General features: G+C 41.9%; 2 protein-coding genes across 5 annotated transcripts in view; one reads left to right on the forward strand and one right to left on the reverse strand.

The window, feature by feature from the left end:
• The window catches only part of vta1 (vesicle (multivesicular body) trafficking 1), a 49,600-nt gene extending 31,168 nt beyond the window's left edge, over positions 1–18,432 (reverse strand). For all 3 annotated transcript variants that reach the window (XM_070987894.1, XM_070987893.1, XM_070987892.1), the window contains exons 1-3: positions 18,248–18,432; positions 5,854–5,948; positions 762–889 (exon numbers count right to left, since the gene is read on the reverse strand). In XM_070987894.1, coding sequence (XP_070843995.1) covers positions 762–889; positions 5,854–5,948; positions 18,248–18,338 — 314 coding nt within the window. In that variant the 5' untranslated portion in view covers positions 18,339–18,432. The remainder of the gene's footprint in view (positions 1–761; positions 890–5,853; positions 5,949–18,247) is intronic.
• Positions 1–24,526, forward strand: part of txlnba (taxilin beta a) — a 356,647-nt gene that overhangs the window by 195,393 nt on the left and 136,728 nt on the right. The gene's annotated exons all lie outside the window — the stretch shown is intronic.

Here is a 24,526-nt window from a genome sequence, read left to right on the forward strand (position 1 = left end):
GTTGTGCTGCTCTGTGCAAACGAGCACAAGCTCAGTTGTTATCAACAGGTCAGAGTCTTTCAACGGAGCATTACTCATATTTGTGCTCTTAATTCTTGTTCTTTATGTTTTCTTATTGACAGTATGTGTGCCTTAACTATTATAGTGAGAATTGGGGATAATGAGCCACTGCTGACTGTCGCATTTTGATGACAAAAATGTGATTTTCTACATTTTTGTCTTTTCTGTGCTGTGCTAAAAATGTACAGAGCTCTGACCCTAAAACAGAGCTACATACCAGACCAGGAGGGTTAGCTGGTGGGGAGGAGAAATGCCAAATTAACAAATGAAAGGAGAGGAGACAAGGAGAGGAGAGGGGAAAGGATGATGAGAGGAAGACATGAAAGGAGAGAGGGGAGGAGGTATATATAGAGGAAGGAGGAAAGATGAGAGGAGAGGAAACGAGGGGAAAAGGACCGGAGATGAGAAAAAATGAGAGGAGACAGGAGGAAGCAAGAAAAGAAGGGGCAAGGAAAGGAGAAGAGAAAAGATCCGGAGAGGAAACAAGGAGGAAAGAGGAAGAGTTTTTAATGTTTTTTATAAATTAATTTGAAAGCTGCATTGATGCTGAGAAGCGCTCAACAGGAAGAAAACGCTGAGCAGCTGGTCCGGAGGTGGACACTGAGATGAAGCTTCTGCTTTACGAGCACAAACCCACCATATGTTCCTGTACGACACCACACACAGAGCCGATTACATCAAACCGCAGATGTGTTCCTTACTTGTGGAATCGTCCTGCTCGATCCTCGTTGTCAGCGTAGAGGAACATCTTTAAGGCGTAGTTTTCGATGTGGGCGTTACCAACTACCTCCTGAGTGATGGAGTCGTTGTCAGCCAGCTCCTTCTTCATCTGGAAAAGACAGGCACACAATCAATTAGGCTTTAATTCACTGGAAAAGACGACTACAAGGCAAAACACTATGGGGTCTCCTACAGAGACTGTGATTGGCTCAGACTTTTATTGTGAAAGGTCAAATAAGCAGAAAACTGCACTGAGGGGAAAACTATAAGAACTGAAATGAATCAAATGGTTAGACATCAGCAGGATTAGAGAGCGAACACAAAGGAACATCTGTGTCACAATCTGTCATACACATTCACACACATTTCACACACACACAGCGGGAATACAGCTCTCTCCCACAGCTTCATTCACATCACTGCCATCAAAAATAAACAGCAGAGAGACTGAGCAGCTACAATCACGGCTTGACATACGACAGTCAAGCAGACATCCTCTGCAAATACCATCGTTGAAAGTCTACTAAAAAGAAATTCAGCAGTCTCTCTGTCTAGTGGAAGATCTTCTGTGGAAGAGGCAAAAACGTGAGATTGAACATTTGTTGTATTTTTGAACAGTGCAGAAAACGTTTAGCCAGCAGCTTCTCATGTTTAGCCGCTGCTGTCCGTCACTTTCGTCAGTTAAAAGGACGAACAAAGGTGGTGGCAGGTATCATCGGCTGTCACTTATCGTAACACGTCCGACATTAAACTCGGCTGTTGGCGGTTTGTGTGTCTGTGCTCAGCCAAAGATCACGTGGAGGAAGACCCTCCACTCTCTAACACCATTGTGCAATCGTGACGGGACTGAGTGTCTTTGTAGTTCCAACAACATCAGAGTGAGACGTCTTCCCTCGTCTCCTCAGGACATTTATCAGTCATGTCCAAACACTTCATCTCAAGTGAAAATGCCCACGCCTCTGTGGGCACCATCGAGTGTGCCTCCAACTCCCTCCATCTGTCTTCTCCCTGCATGCATTTTCTCCACCTGTAATGAATCTTTCCCATAAAGCACCACAATCTCTCCCTTTCTGTTTCTCTCTCTCTCCATTACAGCACACAGCCGAGCTTCAGGTTTCTTATAAAACCACTAACGCAAACACACTGGGACCCTCCAGCAGGTGGACCCTGACCAGCCTGAATAGATACACTGTTCAGTGGCTTAATCAATCTGTGTGTGTGTGTGTGTGTGTGTGTGTGTGTGTGTGTGTGTGTGTGTGTGTGTGTGTGTGAATGTAAAACCACTGGGCTGAGTGCAGAATGAGGGAAGGACGACCGGTCAGGGGATACAAAGAATGTGGGATCAAAGGAAACTCACTTCGCTGAACACTGTCTCTGAGGCTCGTTCTCACTCTCAGGTTTCCATTCGACTGTTCGAAACTTTCAGAGAACTTTAGCACCTTTTTTAAATTGTATAACCTGCAAAAAATGTCATGCGAGTTAGCATGTTTCCATCAGAATCGTACTCCTTCACGTGATTTGTGCCACGTTTACCGTTGCAAAAAGAAGAAGAAGAAGAAGTACTTTATTAATCACAATACAACATGCAGACGCCATGCTTAAGTGAAACTGTTCCTCTGCATTTCACCCATCCTGGTAAGACCTTCCTCCGCGGCAGACCAGGAGTGGTGGGTTGCCAGCCGACAGCGGCGCCCGGGGACCCAGTCCCTTTTTGTCACCATTGGTCAGGTGGTGATCTTCTTGCATGTTTTTAGTGGGTTTTTTTTGTGGAGGATACCCCAGGTGAACACGGGGAGACATAGACATAGAAAGGCCCTTTCCTCGAGATAAAGGGCAGCACCCACAGCACCCCAGGAGGGAATCGAACCCGGGACCTTCTAGCTGTGAGGCGACGATCAACGCACCCAAAACATTCTCGATTAAGCTGATCCGCAGAGGTTTGACTGTTATCTAAACTACATAACACCACCAAACTGTAGCTGTGATCTCACACATATTCTATGAAGACATTGAATTTCCTTCAAATATCTCAAACATAATGTCACAAATTCATTAAGAAGCCATTAAAAGAACATGTAAATGTATTTTTAGACTATTAACCTTTGTCACTGCTGCAGCAAGCAAACCTCTAAAATGAGCAGCATCTGACTGGTAGCTGCTGGTGACTTCCCACCATCCACTATGTTTAAACTGGTATTTAAACAAGTGATTTTCCACCGTCCCAGTGAGAGTAATGCCTCAGAGAGCTGAGCTGGTGATGATGGTGGAAAATAGAATTAATGAGTCCAGCATGTATTGTATGTACAATCCAGGTCATAGGGGAAAGAGAGAGGGGGAGAAGAAAAGCTGCTGTGGTTTGTGTCTTGACTCCCTCAGTCTGTAGAAATGAGTCACAACTACCAGCAACAGTTCATAAAGAAGTGAACCATACAAAAAAAAAAACCTCGGGGTATCCCCATGATTCAGAGAGCTGCACTAAAAAAATCTGTCAGAGGACAAAATGTTTTACAGCAAAATGTGTTCCCGCTGAAAAAACGTCCTAAATAAATAATCATGTCTCTCCACGTGTAGCGGACTGCTGCTGGATTTGTGCTGTCAACAGCAGCCTGAGAAGCTTTTACTGTGCGTGGACAGCTGGATACTGAACTGTAACCACAAAGAAAACTGGATTCAAAGTACAAACCTTTCTTAAACTAATCCATTCTGTGTCTGATTGAGAGGGAAAAAGTTCTGATGATGGACGACAGCAAAGACAAAATAAAAAAGCACAAGCCTGGCCGCCCGACTGCTCGGCTTCAGGAGGGGGCACTGGTATCCATAACCTGGGTGAAGCAGCTGGTTTGCCGTTGTAGATTAGCCCCTTCTTCTTCTTGGACAAATTTTCCACTGGAAACTGTTGCCCCAGACAACACAGCTTCCAGGGTCATGGTGGTATGGAAACAAGTCCACCACGTTTCAGTAGCAACTGGTGCAGGCGAAGCTCTCAGTTTACTGGTCAATGTACTTTCAACCCTCACCTTTGGGTAATAACTGAAAGAATGTCAAGGGGTGACTCTGGATGCCTCTTGGATGCTTCCCCATGGAGGAATTTCGGGCAAATTTGCCCCATAGCAGACCCCAAAGACACTGGAGGGATTGCTATCCCATGTGAACTGGGAAGGTTTTGGCACCCCCAAAAGGGAGGTAGACCACAAGGTTGGGGAGAAGGATGTGACCTTGCTGAGCTTCCTCAGCTGACGCAGGTACAGAAAAGTGGAGGTAAACAGAGAGATGGATGGACTCTGGCTCAGGTTTGATTCAAATATCAAACCAACAAGGGTAGAAACCAATACAATTACACAACACTGGAAACAGCAGCATCCAAAATGACCATTAAACTGTATCAAAACCTCCAAAACAGTTTCAGCACATTATAGCCTTTGTGAAGGAAGGACTTACTGCAGGACTGATGTAGTAGACTGCATAGTTGTACCTATTAAACTGCAAACTGAGTATAAGAAAGACTTAGCAAAGCTGCTAAAACTATCCCAAACCTTTTAAGGCCTGCAGAAACACTATTGTATGAGCAGACTACATTAATAAATAACAACAGTAACCTGTAAGCTGTGCGTTAACATTGGCTGAGATGAAAAATATCTATTTGTGGACTTGAGAGTGCACAAACAGAACAACGCTTAAACCACCTCCTGCACGACTAACAGCTAACAAACCACACACATCAAAGCAGCAGATGTGAGTCCTGTTGCGAGAGACATCCTGAGTGTGTGACAGTAATGAAGATCCCTGGAGCCTCTGTAAAACCTGCTCAAGGGTGCAGCTCGGTGTGTGTGTGTGTGTGTGTGTGTGTGTGTGTGTGTGTGTGTGTGTGCGCGCGCATATTTTCATCCTCGTCTCCTGCTTCCTTTAATTGGCGCTGAGCGATCAATAAAGTCAGCCCAGCATCGCTGCGGGACTTCCCATCTGCACACCTTTTCTCCTCCCCCTCATGTGTCCTCCCCTGCATAAAAACCCCCACCTGCTCCCATTCACCTCCTCGTTTCACTCCACTTAACTCCCTCTCTCTGACCACTGTGTGACTGACTAACGTTGGGTCTGATCACATGGAGGTGCAGCGCTGTCTGAAACCTTTCCTCTCTACTTCGAGATGTTCTTTGCAGCTCCATCGCGGCTCAACTCTCGGCAAAAGGCTCATTTGCTTGACCGCCCACTGGGACAATGAGCCTGCTCACCTCCTCTCGTCTCATCTCGCCTCCTCCCTCCTCATCATAACAACTCCATAAAATCTAATTAGTTTGGCCCCTGTTGACAAGCAGCCTTCTTCACGTAAATGTGTGTCAAACGAAGGCTGAGGCCTCGCCACGGTTCTGTGACGACGGCCATCCAGCAGCATTTTCCATTTTAAAAAGCCTTGCCTCCGCTCAGCTGCTGTCCTGATCACAGTAATAAGGCTGTTAGCTGACGCATGTAGCTCTACTGTAGGCCATCATTCTTAATTTAATGTACTGCTTCTCGCAGATATAGATGATGTGGAATGAATTTGTGACACTTTATATTTAAAACAAAGCTGAAATAAAGTGAAGTAGCAGTAACACCCCAGCAAGCACACAAGCAACACCAGCCAGCCTCTGATTTTGCAGGCATGCTGTCAGCAGGTGTATCTCCTGCAGGTGCTGGTCAGTGATTTGGATGAAATGCCACTGAAGGGCCTCTGGTGGTTACATCCTGACATTGTACTTAATGAGCACACTGAAAATAGTTGCGAATGAGATAAAACACAAAGCGAGATGTTATATTGAAATATAACAAGTCTGCCGCCATGCTGGCAGCTCTGTGAGCAGGTACTTTCATAAATGCTTCAGTCAGCATGTTAACATGCTCACAAGTGGGTTAATTAAGAAGAAAAAGAATTGCTTGACCAATCACCGGAGGGGAAATTTTGACACTCTGTTATACACTTTACACACACACACTGGCCCATATTCAACACATTTCAGTCTTCTGTGATGTGTTTATTGCACATGTTCATATCTCAATGCTGAAAACAGAAAGAGTAGTGAAGTAGGTCTCACTTACTGACTCCAGCTGGTCCATGAGTTTGACCAGGAACTTTCGGCACTCTGGTGTTTTACTGTCCAGCTTCATGCCTGTCTGCATAGCATATAGCCGACCTGCAGGACCGGAGAGAGGAGAGAGGAGAGGTGGACAGAATTAAACATCTTTTTACTGCTCAGTAAAGTCCATTCCTCTGCAGCCTTGTCCAAAGGTCTGGCCGAGTCATATGGAAGACTCATTACACAAAGTCCTGATGAATTTTTCACAGCAAAGCAGCCGAGCCGAGGATGTTTCTCTCTCCTCTGCAACGGATCAAATACAAACCCACACCGGACCAGAAGGAAAAAGGCCAAAAAGAATTCCACCTGAGCCACCGCAGGCGTGATCGCACAGAGAAGCCTCTCCGTCAGAACTCCAACTCCCACAATCCCTCACCTGTCAATTAGTTCTGCAGTCAGATTCTTCTCTTCATGTCTCTTCAAACCTTGCAGCGAGACGACCTGAGCAGCAGCAGGAGATATCTGACGGTCTGCTGGTCTTACTGACTGACTGACTGACTGACTGGTTTGAATAGTTGGACTGCAGTTTGGCAGATAAACAAATTACACAACTGACTTACAGCAGATTAAACCTGATAAAAGCAGACATACACGTGTTTTATGTATTTTATCAAGCAGGGTATGAGGTAACTGAAACCATTACCAGCTGCAATGTCACAGTGAACAACACAATAATTCATAAATAATTATAATCCAAGAATCTGTATTATTCTGAAATGGGCAATTCTATAAATATTAGCATCAAAATATACTTCTGAATGGAGTATTTTTACACTGTGGTATTGCTACTTTTACTTAAGTCAAAGATTTGAGTACTTAAATGCTGAAAAGGAGAACTTTTACATTTTATCTTTAAAACAAGTGCCAACAAATAAACGATATATCTCCCCAAAGCTTTATAAATTAAAAGTAGTTAAACTTAAATTTGTATTGAAATGTCAGTTACTGTCCTCAGTTCGTGGTCTCAGTCCACTGAGACGACCTCATTTCTTCTCATAACTGCAAAAGCATCACTGAAGACGCGCTCATTCGGAGCAGATGGAAGTCATTACAGTTAACCGTGTATCACTGCAACAAAGTGCATTATTCAAGGACTCTGGCGGAAGAGTGATTGGTTTAAAAGCAGTCACTTTCACCTCTTTTGAGTGAAATCCCGCAGGCTATGACCGGGCGAGCCTGTCATCACAGAAATGGATCATAAGGTTGTGATCTTCATTGCGACTTTGCCAATATTTGCCGTCTTCCCTCTGACACGCAGCTCTGCTCGCTCACCGGAGCAGCTCCAGGGTCATTGCCCAGCACAAAAGCCTTCAGTGCTGATAGGCTATTACTTGTGACAATCAGAAAGTGCTGTGGGCTGAACATTAAGCCTATATGAGATTGCAGAGAGGAGACCAAAGAAAGAGACGGCAGCATCAGAGCCAAATCAGGGCATTTTTACATCAATCTGTTTTATTTTCAAATTGAATTAAAGAGAATAACTTATTCAAATTCACTGTGAAGTTTACTGTTTCAGTGCACTGATGCCATTTTGGACAATAAAACTTTTCTTTTTGCCTCCGTGAGGAATCAGGCATCCCTAACATTTGTGCCAGCATCAGACCCAAAAATCGATGACTCTGCTTACACATGTTCTCTTCCTAATGAAATGCAAAATGGCAGAAATAAAACAGAATTGCTTTCTGTTGACTTTTTGAGAGGTTGGAGGTGTAACTGAAACTGTTGAAGCGATGCAGTAAGCTTCAACCATCTGGCGCAGCAAGAAAAGAAAAAACATAACACTAAAACTTATTTCCAGCCACTTTTACACGTTTGTCACGTGACAGTGTGCTGCCGGACGAGAATCCACATGTTGCTGTCCTCCACGCTGTGTGCGGCAAACCCTCAGTTTCCACCTCATGTTCAGTGTTTGAGTCATAGCGCAGTCTGACTGTCCTGCACAGCATCAACAGAACAATGTCCCACTTCTCAGGGCAGAATGATGGGATGTCACCGCCAAGCCGCCGAGCCCCGTGCCAGTCAGTATTTCCAACGAAACGCCAGCGTGACACACATGTATGCATGTGCTCGTGTGGAAGCCGCAGAGGCAGTCAACCAGCCTGAACAGACGCAAACAGCCAGCAAGTCCTGAACCACTCAAGCAGACGGTCAGCAAGTCGGGCAGTTAGCAAGCCGTCAGGCGACAAAGAAATCCTTTGTGCTTTACAGCCATACAGTGCAACATTCACTTTGACTGTTCACAGACAATGAACTGTAACACAGAAGGCTTTGACAGCAGAGAGGATGTAAGGCCACAGAAACTGAACAACGTCAGCCTGCTCCTTCTCAACCAGTGTTCCCCCAAAGCAAGAGCCCTCTGCTGCTTGTGGAAGGCACTGAGTGTTCGATGCAGCTTTGTCATGTTCAGGTCTTAATCAACCATAGGCCTATGGTTGATTAAGGTGGAGTGGGACATCCTGGCCAAACTTAGACCAAACTTACTGAAACCAAACAGAATTCCTTAAAATAAGGTTTACTTTGGTAAGGCTGGCTCAAAAGGTACTTTTCCCCCACCCTTATGAAACAGGTCATTTTACTTGCAAAATGCGACGGGATTGTTTTTTAGGGATAACTCTTGTGGTGAGCAGGCAATGCTTCCACTGGTCCAAGAAGAAAACAGGACACAAGTAATTGCAAGTGGTCGAAATGCCCATAATAACCTCTGATTGTTATTTGCTGAGATTATAGGGTCTTTGATGGTGCTTTCCACTCTGCTTCACCTCAGTTCTGCCCGGTATGCACATAATTAGAGTGTCAGTGCTTTGGCTACTTCCTATTCTGTTGTATACCATTCACCTTTCTGAAACGATAAGTTTCAGATGCAGCACAGCTGCAGCTGCTGCTGCTGCTGCTGCCAAAGCAGTCAGAGACAGAAAGTGAGGTGTGCTCTGATGCTGGTGAGGAAGGAGATAACAACTACACTGATGGTGTTACGTGAAGCACTTTGTGGAGGGTTTTGCCTCAATATTTAAGTCCATGGCTCACCAATCGAACATTCTCCAACAACAGGGGACATTTTTACGGTGGCAGCTGTGTTAGAACATGATTTTAAAAATAACTGACTATGACGCAGTGATCCAACAAATCCAAACAGTTGCTCAAACTTAACGGGTCAAACAACTGGCTTTAAAAATGACCTCATAACTAACATTAAGCTAGTCTATTCACCATTAGTCGAGAGTTTTTCTTTTCATAATCTCTTTTGATTGCTTTCATCCGGCTGCTTCACTTGGAAAATCGCTGAGATGTCACATCATACAGCTCTTTTTTTTTTATTCCCACAGCTCTACCAAGCTGTTCCTCTGTTTCCACGGCCCAATGAAGCCGTTTCAGATAAATATCATCTTGCCTAACACAGTAACGACAACAAATACACAGCTGGTCCAGTGACGCCATCGCTAATACTGGGCGTGCCCAAGCATGAATATGTATCCTATATGCTGTCGGGGTAATGATCCGTTTGAAAGCGTGGCAAACTGACCAAACTTCATCAAACACTAACAAACATATTGAATCAGATGAAACATCTCCAAACAGCCAGCCATGACACACCAAACAAACATCTGTGTTTGTCTGTTTGCTGGACAATGTTAAGATTTCACTAATGGCCATTTTCAACCTTGTTTTTGTGGGATTTTAATCTCTGTTTGCACGTATGCATCTATCCAACATCCATTCACAAGAAAAACATGTCTCAATACATGCCTTTGATTTCTGTTATCAGTCTCATCTTTGTGGTTCGTCAGATGGAAACACAAACAGAAACATGCTCAAGGGGCTTTTAGCCCTCTAATTCTTGGGACTACTTGGTCCCAGAGAGGTTTTGGGATGGGGCTGAGAGCTGCCAAACCTCAGCATTTACTGGCAGCAGGACCTCTTACAGTTCATTTGTTACGACAGTGTTTTCATTGGGTTACACAACACACACATGAGCATGTCAAGCCTAATCAATACCAATTACTGCACAAATGCAGCAGGAAACCCTGGGATGTACATGGTCTCCACAGAGACTTCAACAACCATCAGTATTAGTGCAGAGATCAGAAGCTGCCAATCTTTTCATCAATCATCATTTACAGTAATTACATTCATTTCTCAAAATGAAGGCAGTAATGATTCATTAGTGTTGCTGTGCTACATGCAGTCATTTTAAAAAGGTTCTCATGTATCCAGTTCACACTCAGTGTTACTGCTCAGGAAAGATTAAACACTTCTGTAAGGAGGAGTTTTGGTGACGGTGAAAATCACTCTCAAAGTGACAGCTGTCATCCAGTGTGACGCTGTAAAAAAGTCTGTTTTACAGCGAAGAACTAGCACTAACATAAAGTGCGCTGGCAGAGCGCCACAGCCTCGACGCAATTTTGACGTTGGTTGTGAGGAATTTGTACCGATCTGAAACTGGGCCAAAGCAGTCTGTCACATAAATGACAAGGACGTTATTATGGAGAAAAGCTGTGTGCCTCTATGAGAGGAGAATATGCTCCGTGTGAAGCGAAGAGGGGGGGCTACGCAGTTAAGTCACTGTCAGAGACCCCGAGTACAAGCTATAACAAAATGCCACTGTCAGTATCTTCAGAAACCACGCTGAGACGAAATACAACGTCACTAAAACACTGCAGAAATACTGACAACCTTCAGCGGCTGCTCAAAAACTGGTTCTGGTGACTACAGACAACAAAAACATCCAACTCACAGCTGGTTTACCAAGAGCACAGTAAAACCTGAGCAACACCATTACATCACTACCGCCGCCTCTCTTCTACAACAGGGCTCGACTTAATCAAATATTGATTTTATGAAGAAGAAAAAATAATTTCCCCGTCGTTGCTTTGTGGGAAAAGGAAAGAAAGCTGAGTATGTTTTCCTGGTTTCCATCAGACTGACTTTCAGAATGGAAGAAACACCTGAATATCTTTCAAAATGCCCCCTTATGATTTTTTAATATTGGGCTTTTTAAGCAACTGCTGACGATCAGAATACTATGTTCTCATTTCCAGTGACCATAAATTACTTTAAGGGGACAACTATTCGCAGCCATCTCAGTGAAGGTAAACGGTGCCATCTGAGCTCAAAAGGCCTTGAACAACTTAAGTGAAACCACTTCAACTTTAAATAAATTGCCATTGTATACACACTTGTATACACATCTAAAATGAAAGCAAGCAGAACCCTGCCTGTCCCCCAGAGACAGGGGTAAGGTGCCTCCAGCTCATTTATAATGTCAATGATCCAATCTGTGTGAAACAGCGGTTGGAACTCAGCCAAACACAGTCAGCCAGGGAGCTGCAGGTGAATTACGGCGCTTCATTACAGCTAAACAAATCAAGGCTTTGACTCAACCCGCTATTGATCGGCCTGTTCTGGGGTGGAGGTGATGTAAAATATTGGCATGCATTAGCAGGCTAATTTAGATAGACCTGCTGATGTAGGGCTGAGGCTGAACGATGGATAAAATACATCAAATGTCCAAAAAGGACAGAGGCACTTAAACTCAATCTGATTCAGCCTTGAAGACTGAATGGATTGCAGAGATTAGTAATACATTAAAAGTTTGCTCACTTAATTAATGACAAATGAAGAAGCACCTCATTCAGCTTAACTCTCTTTGCGTTCTCTCTCTTAAACTCAACAGACTGCATTTTTTGGGACTATTTTCAGAGGCGGATTAATCCACATTTGGCGCTATAGTGAGTATTTGGAGCAGTGGGACGGTGACTGAATCAAAAAAAAACTACATTGTGTGTGTTCATTGTAATTAAGGACCATGACACCCAGTGCAACAGTGGGGCTCACTGATGTGTTTTTAGTAGTTTTTGGACAACAATGGAGTTCTATGGCTCAGAGGAAGAAGATCTATCAGGCTTTGATATAACACTGCACTTCGTAGTGGATACATGGTACTGGTTTGGGTGTGTACATGGGATTTGTTGTCAAGAAGAAAACAGAAAATATCTGGAGCGCCCACTACGTCATCTGTACTGTCTGTAACAAAGGCTTAAAATTCCACAGAAATACTTACAAAATTCAGAATATTACCAGACTTTTACTTTAATACATCACACAACACTCACAGACACAATCTGACTCAGTTAGGCAAGTTAAGCTTCATGCCGTCACGACAACGTATGGCCTCTCACACACACACACACACACACACACACACAGTTACAGCTCGACTCAGAGGCCCAGACACATGGTGCTGCTGACCTCCAGTGGTCTGGCTGGATCACTGGTCCACATCAGCACACAGCAACCACTGTGGCTGCATGCCAAACAGCAGACACGCACCCTGCACCCTGCACCCTGCAGGGCTTTCCACCGCTCTAAAATAAGTCTTCACGAGACAAAAACACCATGTCACTACGCTTTTCATGGGTAAAAAGCCTTGGAAATAATCCAGATCAATTCCTATACAACCTTCTCTACCTTCCTAGAAGCCCTGTCAATCACGTCTATCACAGAACATCAATGAGGGAAGCTTGTTCTTGCGTTGAGATAAAGGTAAACCGCTTATCTGCCGCGAACTGAGCCAACACAGTGTTCACAAAATAAGCAGCTGCCGCTCTTTCCCATTAAAACAGCCCAACTCCCTGATCCCTGACTCTTACTTAATCCACTAAGTACCCTACCTGAGGAAAAAGACATTACAGCAGCAGCCACGCTGTTTGACTGACAGGTGATCTCTGGGGATTCAGTGCAAAACATGGCAGCACCTGACACTTCAGCCCAAACAGTCACAACAACAAACACTCACTTTCTGTTTTCAGCTATACCTTCATGACAACAAACAAACAATTTAACAGATCGGCCAAAGTGTAACTGACCTCATGCCGCTGCATCGGCTGATACCACAAACCAAACACCTCGCAGCCACTTTCACTTTGCTCTACAATGCCACAGTCTGTTATGTGCAGGGTTAATAAATCTCTCTGATTAAATTCACATGTTGCTCAGAAAATCTGTTTATTTACACGTATTATTAAACATCTGCGGCCATCACACAGCAGCAGGAACCATATGAGTGTCTCTAAATTGAAAATGGGCATTTTCCACATGTGGCACAGCAGTGGCAACTTCATTAATTATTAACGGGGAACAGTATGAAATTGCAGGGGCTGTGTATTATATTTCATTGCAAAACAAGCAAGACCCTCCCAAGCTTTATGACCTAACACTACCTGTTAAAACACACACAAACAAAACTTGGAATACAGGGTTTGACTGTACCCTGTTCACTTTACACAGAGTCTACAGCGTCTTGGGCAGAAATGACCCCCAACCTGTTAAAACTTTATCTGAGGCTGGAAATATAATCGGATATTGGAGAGTGTCCAACTATCAATTTGAAGGTCATTTCCTCTCCTCAAACATTAAGGCTGAATGGTTAAAGAGCTGCCAAGAATTTATTCTTATTTACAGCGACCACTTCAGAATAAACCAAAAACCTCGAGGCCGGTAAACCATCTCTCACTCTTGCTTTTAACCTTGAGGAAATGATTTGAGGACGCCCGCTGGCTGTCATGCCATTTAAAACACAGCTTCATAAGTAAATTTGGAAATTTCCACCGTGCCTGTTCATTTCATGTGTTCTGTTTTCTAAAAACTTTCCCAGAAAAGAAACAACGCAGCTTGTTTGCTTCGCAGACTCATCAGTTTGTCCTGATGGCTGATTTCACGACCAACAGATTTTTAAAAATCTGTTTAAGCTTGCTGCTAACACACACGCTCAAAAATGCCAATTTACAATCATCCACAAACTAGAAACTTTATCAAGCCCCGCTTTGCCTAATTCAGCACATAAAAACGGAAAAAGAAACAATCTTTTGGAGTATATAGTTAACACACACACACAGTCAGCTTGGCTTGATTCAACGCAGAAAGTGATGTTTCCATGCATATCCCCAACACACACATTCATCATCACCGCTCTCATCTCGGGCTAAATCCACTTCCCAGCTGGCCCTCTGCCTCTCCTTCACCCTCATCCTCCACTCTCAGTCATCTGCAGCCAACCAGGGATCAGTAATGAGCCATGCTGTGTCTCTGATTGGTTGTGTTTCCACAGCAAGGCTGAAGGAAACTTTCCAGGGACATCAAAGACTCAGAAAATGACCACAAATACATGACAGTAATACTCAAACTGAGCCTTCTGGAAATTACAGCCCTCTAGATAAATGTTTTTAATTAACGCTGTAAAGTCAAGATGACAAATTAAGAGTGAAAAGTGACGGAAATGGTGTGACAGAGTGGGCTGGATAAGAGAACAAAGAAGATTCAACCACAAACGTGGTCTGTTTGCCCAGTCACGTGTTGTGTACGACGCTATCAACAACATCCCGTCTTTCAAAGACAGAAACTGACCATACAGTTTTAATTTGGGATATCCTGATCAGGTCTTTCTGGCCCTGGTCCCAATCAAAGTAATTCGATATCGGCTATCTGCCACTACAAAGCACAAGGTACATTTCTGCATCCTTCTACAACGCAGGGCTGAACAGCTAAATGCAAGCTGTTGTTTCTGTACATTACTCACAAAACTAAAATGATATAAATGAATGAATAAATAATAAGCCATATAAATAAACTGTTATTTATGTTGGAGTGCTGAGGGTGAATTGTGGAGTCTCACAGCCAGAGGAAAGCAGGCGCTCTGTGGTTTGTGGGTCCAGCAGCTTTATCGCTTAACAAAGCAGCACGGTGAGCAGGCTGCAGCTTGGGTGGGTATTATGTTTTAGTATCCTTTGGGCTCTCTGCAGGTGCCTCACCTCATCAATATCACTGATGCTCAGTGGGTACAATGGGTAGGCAATATGGCCAAACTATGTTTAATTTAGTATCATGACTAGAGTTGCATACCGTACCATGCTGCATCACATCGGATTATTTTCCTCTTTAAATTTGGAACTTTCATATAAACAAGAGTCAAAACAGTAAAACTCACGTTGCTTCAAAGTAAGAGCGTTAAGGGTACAAATGAGAACAGCAGAGATGCAGCAGAGGTTCGTTATCACCAACAACTGTTGCTCTCAGGTGAGATCGTGGAAGCAGTCTTGAGGCCCGAATCACGTGACCGTTGTGGGAGTTGGATCACGCTGCCCGCCCCAAATACAAAGCAGAGACAGTAAAGCGGTTTCCTCAAATCAACTCGAGACTAAGTTAGCAGGATCAGGACATCTTAAAGCACAAGCGGCAAAAATTGGAAACTCTGCACACATCAAACATCACTTTCATTGATTTCTCTTGATGTCTCTCGACGTATTGGTTCGCACAATTATGGACGTAATGAGCAAAACTAGATATTCAAATGGTTCAAACCCATGTGCGATCTTTTTAGCAGCATGAATCCAACATCATTTTTGGCCAATTTTGACAGTCCTAGAGTGGAGGAGGCGTGACTATCCATCTGCAGAGTGTGGTACTGAGGCCCAGAGTGTCAGGTTTGCCAGTCACTTTAATGGGGGAGATCGTGTTGAATGCTGAGCTGAAATCAGGAAACAGCTTTCTGATGTAGGTGCTATTTTCAAGGTGTGTGAAGAATAATTATCTGAACTATCTGCTGGTAACTGGTGAGGGTCCATCCAGCCTGGCTAGGATGTTGTCTCTGATGTGCTGGAGAACCAGTTTGTCAAAAAGCGAGAAGGAAAAGCAAGAGGAAACCCTGCAGGAGAAACTGTGTAAGAGAGCAGCTCTGCAGCAGCTGTTGTTGTTAGCAACACTGGTACTACTGAAAAGCACTGGCAATGTCTAGAAAAGCAGAGAACATCACACATAATGTGCTATTTTGTGGTGTCAATTCAATTTAAAGTAATGAAGTCGCAGCATAGTGGTGTGATGAGTAGGGAGGCGCTATGAGTGACATATCACTGCTCAAGACCCCAAGACAGGAAGTAGTAATCCTGCTGAAGTATTAAGCTGTCAGTGTCACTCTTATTTATACATTTCTCATGAAAAGATAATAGTAGTAGCAGTATTTGCTGGGAGTAGAGTGTAGATATAACTGTAACACAGACTGTTGAGAGCTTGCCCTTTTTAGCCGGTTTAAAGCCAAGTGCTCTCAGACGACAGTTGATTTTAAGAAAATCAAAGTTTGGTTCAGACAGAAGAAAAAAGGGACATTTCTAATGTTAATCTAATCAATTCTTTTACACTTTTCTTGTCACAAGATTTTAAATATCTCTCTCTTTATCTGTCTTAGGTTTCGTTTTAGTCACATGATGCATCGTAGGCATTTGTGTGTGATTACTCAGCCATGCCTGATACAGGCTGGTATTCAAGGACGAGTCACACTTACTGAATTAGCCTGCAGCTTGATAACTACGATGATCCTGCCTAACAAATACGACTTTAAGGTAAGATGTAAGAAGTTTACACCAGCTGTTTTCTGGTCTTGCCCAACAACACCAAAAGCCTCTTGGCAAAATGGCACAATGGACTCATTCAAACTGGAAATCAACGTGTCACACACTCATCAAGTAAAGAATTCTCTCTTTTCCAGTTTCCCTCAGCTGTCAGAAGAAATGCTCACATATCTTTGTCAGCATGTTGGACACACGGTTTTGATCTGACAGGTTTTTTTTTTTTCTGCTTTTCCATACCTCTTCATGTGCATCTTGCCTCAAGCAGCTCCCTCCTGTCACAGCTCAACTAGGTCAGACGCAGACCCCTGCTGCATTAAAGCCTGTGCGCTCTATATTATCAATCAAAAGTCATCTCAGATAGCTTACCCTACTTCAAGCTTTGGGCTACTTGATGCAAGAGAAAATGTTATCTTATGTTTACCTGGAATCATTTTAATCAAAAATCTAAACCTGTACCACTTGAGCATTATGGGCGAACATCAAAATCTTATTTAAAAGAAATAACTAGTGTGAAGCTGTAAATGATAAATGCTATTTCTGTTCAGCATACCGTGGCTCCAGCGACATATCAAGTGCCAATATTGAGACGAGGCTTCAGCAATGAGAATTTTAATGTTTGCCACCTCTGTTCAATCTCTGACAGATGTTATACTTCCTTAAAGTGTATTATATTTTTATGATGTTTTAAACAAACATTAATCTATTTTCAGCTGCAGATTGCTCCAGACTTTCTTACTCTGTCAGTATTTGGGGCAGCAGATTGGTGTATGTGGGACTGAGCAAAATAAACTACAGCGTGTGCGAGTGTGTGAGAGTGTGTGTGTGTGTGTGTGTGTGTGGGGGGGGGGGGGGGGGGGGGGGGGTGTTCATGCCAATGATGGAATATGTCATTATTAGAGCTCTATGGAACAGAGGTGTGAGTTATACCAGGCTAACATCAGGATCAATTCATGTTATGTAATACAGGTTATAAGAGAAATGCAGAATATTACAAGACCTGCTCTTTAACATTTCAGAACTGTGGGTTTTTTTGTTAAATGATAGACAGTTTAATGACAACAGGTATTTTGTAAAAAAAAACCTGTTTTTTCTCTAAGTAAGGAATGTTTTGGTATCAGTGCTGAATCTCACACATGTAAGGGATCGTAACAGCGCTTAAAAGTAATGGTAAGCAAAAGACAATAGAAATTCACTTCTAGCAGCAAAAGAATACCAGATTTACAAGTTATTACAAGAAAACACCGTGTGCTAGACAAGCTCGTTAGTCGGTGACTCGTTAAGTAATAGCGTTAATGAACTGATCTTGCAGGGCTGTGGGGTGGAGCCCATTCTTTCAAGCTGAGCCAGCCATGCCTGACGGTGGAGACTCATGACTGTCTGTCACTGAAACGAACACACAGTGCCAACATGAAACGAGCTGGACGAGGTGTTTACCTCAGCAACCAGTCGGGACTGTCCGCTAACTCTACGGCAGGTATGAAGTGCGATTAACTTGAAAACTTCCACACATTTGGCTGACAAGGTGCAGAAACTACCATCTGACTTCTCCTCCATTCAACTGGATAAGAAGGTCATGTGAAGCCTTACAAAACCACGATGTAGAGTCCCAGATGTCTGCCTCAGTAATGAAACAGTTTGGGAAGTTGTGAAAAACGTATAACGTTACAGTTGCCATGACGTTAAGGCAACGTTAGCCGGCTAATGAAGTTTGGTCTATCCAAGATAACGCCGCCAAAGTTATGACTAGCTAACGTTATGGTGCATATTGATTTAAAACCACAGCTCGGCGGCTTGTTAATGATTTAAAACACTCGTTGTCTGTCACCAGTTCATGAATAAACTCCCGGTTTAGACAGAAGTTAGAGGCTAAGCTAACCCACTCTCAGCTGTCGGCTCAGGTAAACAAAGCTTGGATGCTAACAGTAGATGCGGCTAACATTAGCCAGCACACAAACTTACAGTAGTAAGACACGACCGGGTCCCGTTTTTCGTGTTCCTGTGCGGTCCGCAGGTGGTGCTGGATGGGTTTGAGCGGGGCTGGTAAAGCCATGTCTGCCTAAAAACCCTCCAGGAGAACAATGAGACTGAGAGCAGGTTCCCTGTTGTTGTTAGCAAGTGCTCCCCTCACTTCCGCGTGTATATCCAATAGGAGCGGCCGCCCACGCGGGACAGATGACGTCATATCTGCTCAGGTGCCCCTCCTGGATCATGACAGTGAAGTTTTCTTTATCCAAAAGAAAAAAACGTGTTTGGGGAGATTTAGACTGGATATTAAATATTCTTGTGACTTCTGTGATTAAAAAAACTTTTTTATGCATTTGGTCTTTCTTTCATGGTATTTACACAAAAATATTAATGAGATTGAGCATTTTATCGGGAGAAAGATTCTCAAATAATCAGAATTCCTTTATTGATCCCCGAGGGGAAATTGTTTTTGTTGCAGGTGCTCCATGAAATTAGCAAGGAAAGAAAAGAGAAAGTATATATATATATATATATATATATATATATATATATATATATATATATATATATCAAGCAAATATAAAAAACAAAATATTAATACTGAGAATATATATATAAGAAAATATACAACAAAATATATATACTGAGAATAAAATACATAAAGAAGTATGTGCAAAGGATGAGCAAAATTGAATTTGGAAATATGTATAATATTATAATATGTATGTATAATATCAGGAAATATCAGGAAATAATCCATCTAACATACTGTAGAAGATAAGGAGTTAATTCTGAATTTTGAAGGCAACAAGATGGATAAAGATGATATTTTCTAAGCACATCTACTTTTATTATTCCAATGTCACATAAGCTACACACAAAGAAATGGACTGACTCCAAACCAGTTTGAATGTTTTTTTTGTCAAGAACTGTCTGAATATGAAACCAAAATCAGAGATGTTAAGAACAAAAAGGCATTGAAAGGTTTTTTTTTTTTGTTCAATGCAGTATATACACATAGTGTGTTTTATTAATTTATTAAACAAAAAATCTGTGAGTAAACAGAGCAATGTGCAATATCAGCACATTGCTCTGTTTATGTTGAATAAACAGATTTATGACAGTTCGAAATTACACAGAGTCTCTTAAGCTTAACTAAAATACTTGCTGAGCCAATCTTGACAAAAGTAACCATAACAACATCACCTGAAGATGTTAATTGCATTTTGATCGGGTAAAGAACACTTAGAGGCCAATAAGTCGGCTTTGGAAGATCAGACTCATTTAAAGGTTTCGCTCAGGATATTCAGGTTTGAGACCAGGTTAAAACCATGAGTCTGCAAACAGGCATACAAACCAAAACATATTCAAAAATAAACAAAATGAAGACAAACTGAGCATGGCAAATCACAAAAAGCATTACAAATGAACAAAATTGCATAATTTCCCAGAAAGCGGGTGGGCTTGGAGCGTAGAGGTCTGTTACAGTTAAGAGAATCTCTTGCTGAAACTGAGCTTGTGGTTGAGTGAACCTGTGACCTGACCGGCACAACAAAGGACAGACTATTACAGTTTCAAGTTCCCTGGGCTTTTCATAAAGCCTCACATGTGATGAGTGTGGTCAGGCCTGTCTGCTGCTGTTTTCTTTGGTCCAAACCATAGCGGAAATCTTCGTTGGATGTGGTTCGTGTAGGTTCACACTGCCCTGTTCCAAGTGAACCGTGGCTTGGAAGCAAAAGTTCCATGAAGTTTGGACACCAGTTGTGGTTAAGGGTTTTTGGGTCCGGAGTCTGGGAGAATCCATGGGCTAATGGATAGATGACAACTCTGATCCAAGCCCACCCACTTCCTTGGTGATTCGTTTTTGCATTTTTCGGCTCAGACTGTACCAGACTTCATCCCTTCATTTGTTGACTGGATTAAAGGAGCTGCACTGATGCTGGTTAAGATGAGTCATAATCTTTCACGAGTTGTGGGGGGACACACTTAAGTCAGGAGTTCTTCAAAACCATAACAAAAAACTTAATTGCATTTGATTGATGTTATACTCCAGCATTTTTAAGAGAATATTAGCAGGGTTTTGTTTTTTTTTTTCAGGACAAAAAAAAAGAAAAATGAGGATGTGCAAATACTTTTTTTTTAGCTGTGAATATTGTCTGCCGCTCCTCCTCTCAGACTGAATACGTCACCATCAGTATGTATGCAGTCTGACAGGAAAAACCGGGACAAAAAAAGTCCTTAAAGCACTTGCTGCTGCTCATACAGAGTATTGCTGTGGGGGCACAGTAATAATTGAAGGAAACCTTCAATTATCAGCATTTTTATGCACTCAGAGAGACTCACGAGGACTATGATGGCTGGACAGTCGAAGGACATTTATTTTATTCTATTTTTTAAAAAAAGGCCAGCTCTTCGTGTTTTCAGACTTCCTTGCACTTGAGGACTTGTTGGCATACAGGTTCCAGTGAAGCCCTTGAGTGACAAGGGCTGTCCAAATCCACAGTTCATCAAGTCCATAAGAGGTCCCAAGCAGACTGTCTGTGGACTTCTTTAGGAGCTGATCTCAGGGTAGACTTACAATATGGATGTGACTGTGTACAACAAAGGAATAATGATAATATATAATAACAAACGAATAACCCATTTATGTTATACACAATATATAGTCCACATGTACCATATTGACTGTTGAAGACATCTGTTCTTTTTTCATTTTTAAGGTAAGCTTATTGATTTAGTGAGGTTTCATATTCCACACATACAGAGTACATATAGACCTTGTGATTTGGTTTTACAAGGGTTTACTATGTGTATCTATCTATCTCTGTTGTATAAAGAGTAGACCCTGAACACATCTTGCTGCCAGTGTTGAGAACCATTCAGGAACATACTTTGAGCTGAGTCACAGGGGCAAGAACTTGCATTTATATCCACGGAAATGAACTTAAAGTGTCTCATAGCTATTTTTTTCCCCATCCAGTGGCCTTTGACATGATGATGGCAGTCAGCATCATTTGTGTAACCAAAGTTTTTGAACGCTCCATCCATAAGTCCAGAGGGTGGACATTTGGATTGATCCAGAAAGAGAGAGAGAGGCATTCGGGTTGCAAATGTCTGGAAGTGTGCCTTCTTCTTTTCACCTACACTAACTTTTTGTCCTTTCTTTGACTTCTGTCACACTTGTTTTGGATAAAACACCATAGAAATTAATGTAGTTGGATTTATGAGACCTGTCAGTTAAAATGGAGATGGGCTTTATTTACCGCTGAGCAGCAGTAGACATGGAGTACATAGCCAATGACTTTCTCCTGCAAGGAATCGATGTGTGTCTCTGTCCATTTATCTAATCCTCTCCTGTATGGTGAGGGACCATTTCTAGTGCTCAGTAATTATTAGCTTATTAAGTCAAATCAGGAATGGCCCCACTTACTCTTACTGCTAATTTATTTTTTAATATTTTTATTTTTTTTTGTAACATTCATTGTCAGTAAAATGCCACAAAATGGTAAAAATGACCTTCAGTTTCCCAGAAGCGAATGTGACATCTTGAGGCTGAACAAGTGGGAACTATTGGTGCTGCCACAAAAAAACTCAGGGAATTATCGTTGTCATTAGGAATCATCCTCAAGGGATCAATAATTTTTGTATCAAATGTCAATTTATCCAAGAGATATTACTAAATTTCACCTAGAACCAAAGTGTTTATTGGGCTGACACAGAAAGCAATTGCTATTATAGCTAAAAATAGATAATGCATAATGAAAATGATTTTATGTCATGTTATATCAAGGTAATAAATGATTGTTGATCAAAAATGAATTGTAGGACATTTTTAATCAATCATCTCAAGACAAAACAAAAAGGAGAATAACTGGTCATCTGAACAGAAGCAAACAGAAAGACAGTTTTGTTTCAATATTGGTCATAAAGTGTGCCTCTTTTTCTTTGACATAGCTGCGAGGTGATGGACAAAGTGAGTTCAATACAGAGACAGACGAGTCTTAGCTCCATTTTAACCTGTAACAACATTAGTAAAAATCAAAGATACAAAAATTAAATATGAATTTTAAATGTAGTATGCTGTGTGTTGTGTCATAATTGATGAATTTTCACGAATTACCCTGATATTGGTGGTGAGAAGAAGCATCAAGACATTAACGATACAGTCCCTGATTTCGTAAATAATTGTCAATAGTACCAAAAACCCAATATACAGTACCTCCCAGCGTGATGTTAATATTTTACAACACAGTTGAGTTCATCGAAAGAACAGTTTGGGATTTGGTGGCATTATTTAAAAAATCAGGGTGTGTATCTTTAAGTTCTTCATCAGACTAAAATAATATATTCCAATCTCTACAGTTATTCACCAGAATCTTATCAATGACTCAAACTTGTCAAAATACACCTGCTTTTCAAGAACTAACTAAAATCAATCATTCTAAGACAGTTAACCACAGCTTCATGTACAAATCTGAACAAGTTCTTTACCAAGACGAGCCTGTATGTTTAAGCCTGTGGAATAACTTTTAATATGTTAAATGGTTAGCTTTCCCAAGATTAGAGATGTTAACAGTACTAGCTTTCATGTGACACAGCTTGTCCATGCGTCCCCATGGAATAGGTGGTGCAAACGCTTGGTGGCGTATTGGCTATTCACAGGGCTAGTAGGCAAACTACTGTGGCTGGCAAGCTAGCTGCTAACCTGCTAGCCAGCTGGAAACAGGCTAGCACTAGTTAATCACAATAGCGTTCCATGCTAGTTGGGTTGCTAAAAGAACATGATGGCATCGCCTTTTGTCTCATTATTATCTGCAAACTATGCCTCCTCTATGAAAAAGTTCATAGTCCAGCAGAGCAGGGTTATATGAAAGAGGATGGTGCAACACAGCTAATAAGCTGTTAGCTTCCTCTGTTGTGGACTCTCTGGACTGATCAGTAGAATGAAAATCTTGGACAGGGGATATATTTCCACCAAATGGCCCCAGATTTTAGCAAACCAATTTACATCACGTCTCCTACATGAGCTGAATGCTACAGATGTAGAGTTCTACATTGTTATTCAATGTAATCAAGGCCTACATCTCGTCAACAGAACGTTTAGAGGCAAAATTTAAAACCATCCCCACAGATACCAGAACGCAGACGAACCCAAATCACAGGAGTCACATACCTGTTTCAAATCCTTTTAAAGCCTATCAGACTAACCAGGTCTTTGGTACTGTCGGTTGGGATCAATTGGAGTGGTCCCTTAGTGCTGGAAAAGCTTATCTACAGGTTTAAAAGGACTTGAAATGAGGGTTTGATCCACTTTTGTCTGGTAATGCAACTTTGTACCTGAGATGATAAACAGATCGCTGAAAACTTCATAACAAAAGTTGGATGGATGTCTGATTAAAAAAAACATTACAAAACATGAGAGGTAATCATTTTCAAAATACACTGACAGCAACACCGAAAGCGAAATTACATAGAGTATTATGTTTAGTGCTACAAGCTTGGAAAGGTGATATAGAGTGTGGGGGTAGAGAGATGGTTGAGAATCAGACATGGACAAAAGCTCAACCACTGTGTCATATATATCTGTAGTGAATGAGGGCTTAGATTTGCTTGTTGTCCATAAAAATAATAATTATCGTATTATATATGAGACCAATAGGGCCTGAAACTCTATAAACTTCAAAATTTCTATGCTGATTTTGTCCATGTAAGTTAAGAATTACACTAAACAGTGATATTTTTAGCACTAGGTGAGACCTCACCAGTCTCACTTTAGATGTTGAGACATCCAATTTGTTTGTATGACTGTATTAAAAATCCTAGCACAAAAATTCTGTTTCGTCTTACTGGCAGTTGCTGATTTTTTTTTTCATATACTTAAAGGACATTCAAAAAAAAAAAAAAACATTTTCATTGCGACACATATGTATGCCCAAATTTAAATATTTCTCAGTAATCCTTCAGTCTACAAATTTAGATTGTTAAATGAACTCCTTTTGTATTAATTTTGCAACTTTACCTTCAAAGAGTACAACCATTCCTAGTGGCTTCCTTGTCAGAATGCATTGCCTTTGTGGCCTGTTTGAGGCATCCTTTCTCCATTCTACAAGTCGAGTAGCTCAAGACCCACCAAGCTGAAACAGATACCATCAAAAAACCACAACAAAGTCGTGGTGCTCATGTTGGTGAAAGTAAAGGTCAGAACGAGCTGGAAGCAATAGCAGACATATATTGGAAGCGATAACTGTCACACATGGAAGTGTCAGGAGCAAT

This window comes from Chaetodon trifascialis, chromosome 19, assembly GCF_039877785.1.
Source record: "Chaetodon trifascialis isolate fChaTrf1 chromosome 19, fChaTrf1.hap1, whole genome shotgun sequence".
NCBI lineage: Eukaryota > Metazoa > Chordata > Actinopteri > Chaetodontiformes > Chaetodontidae > Chaetodon > Chaetodon trifascialis.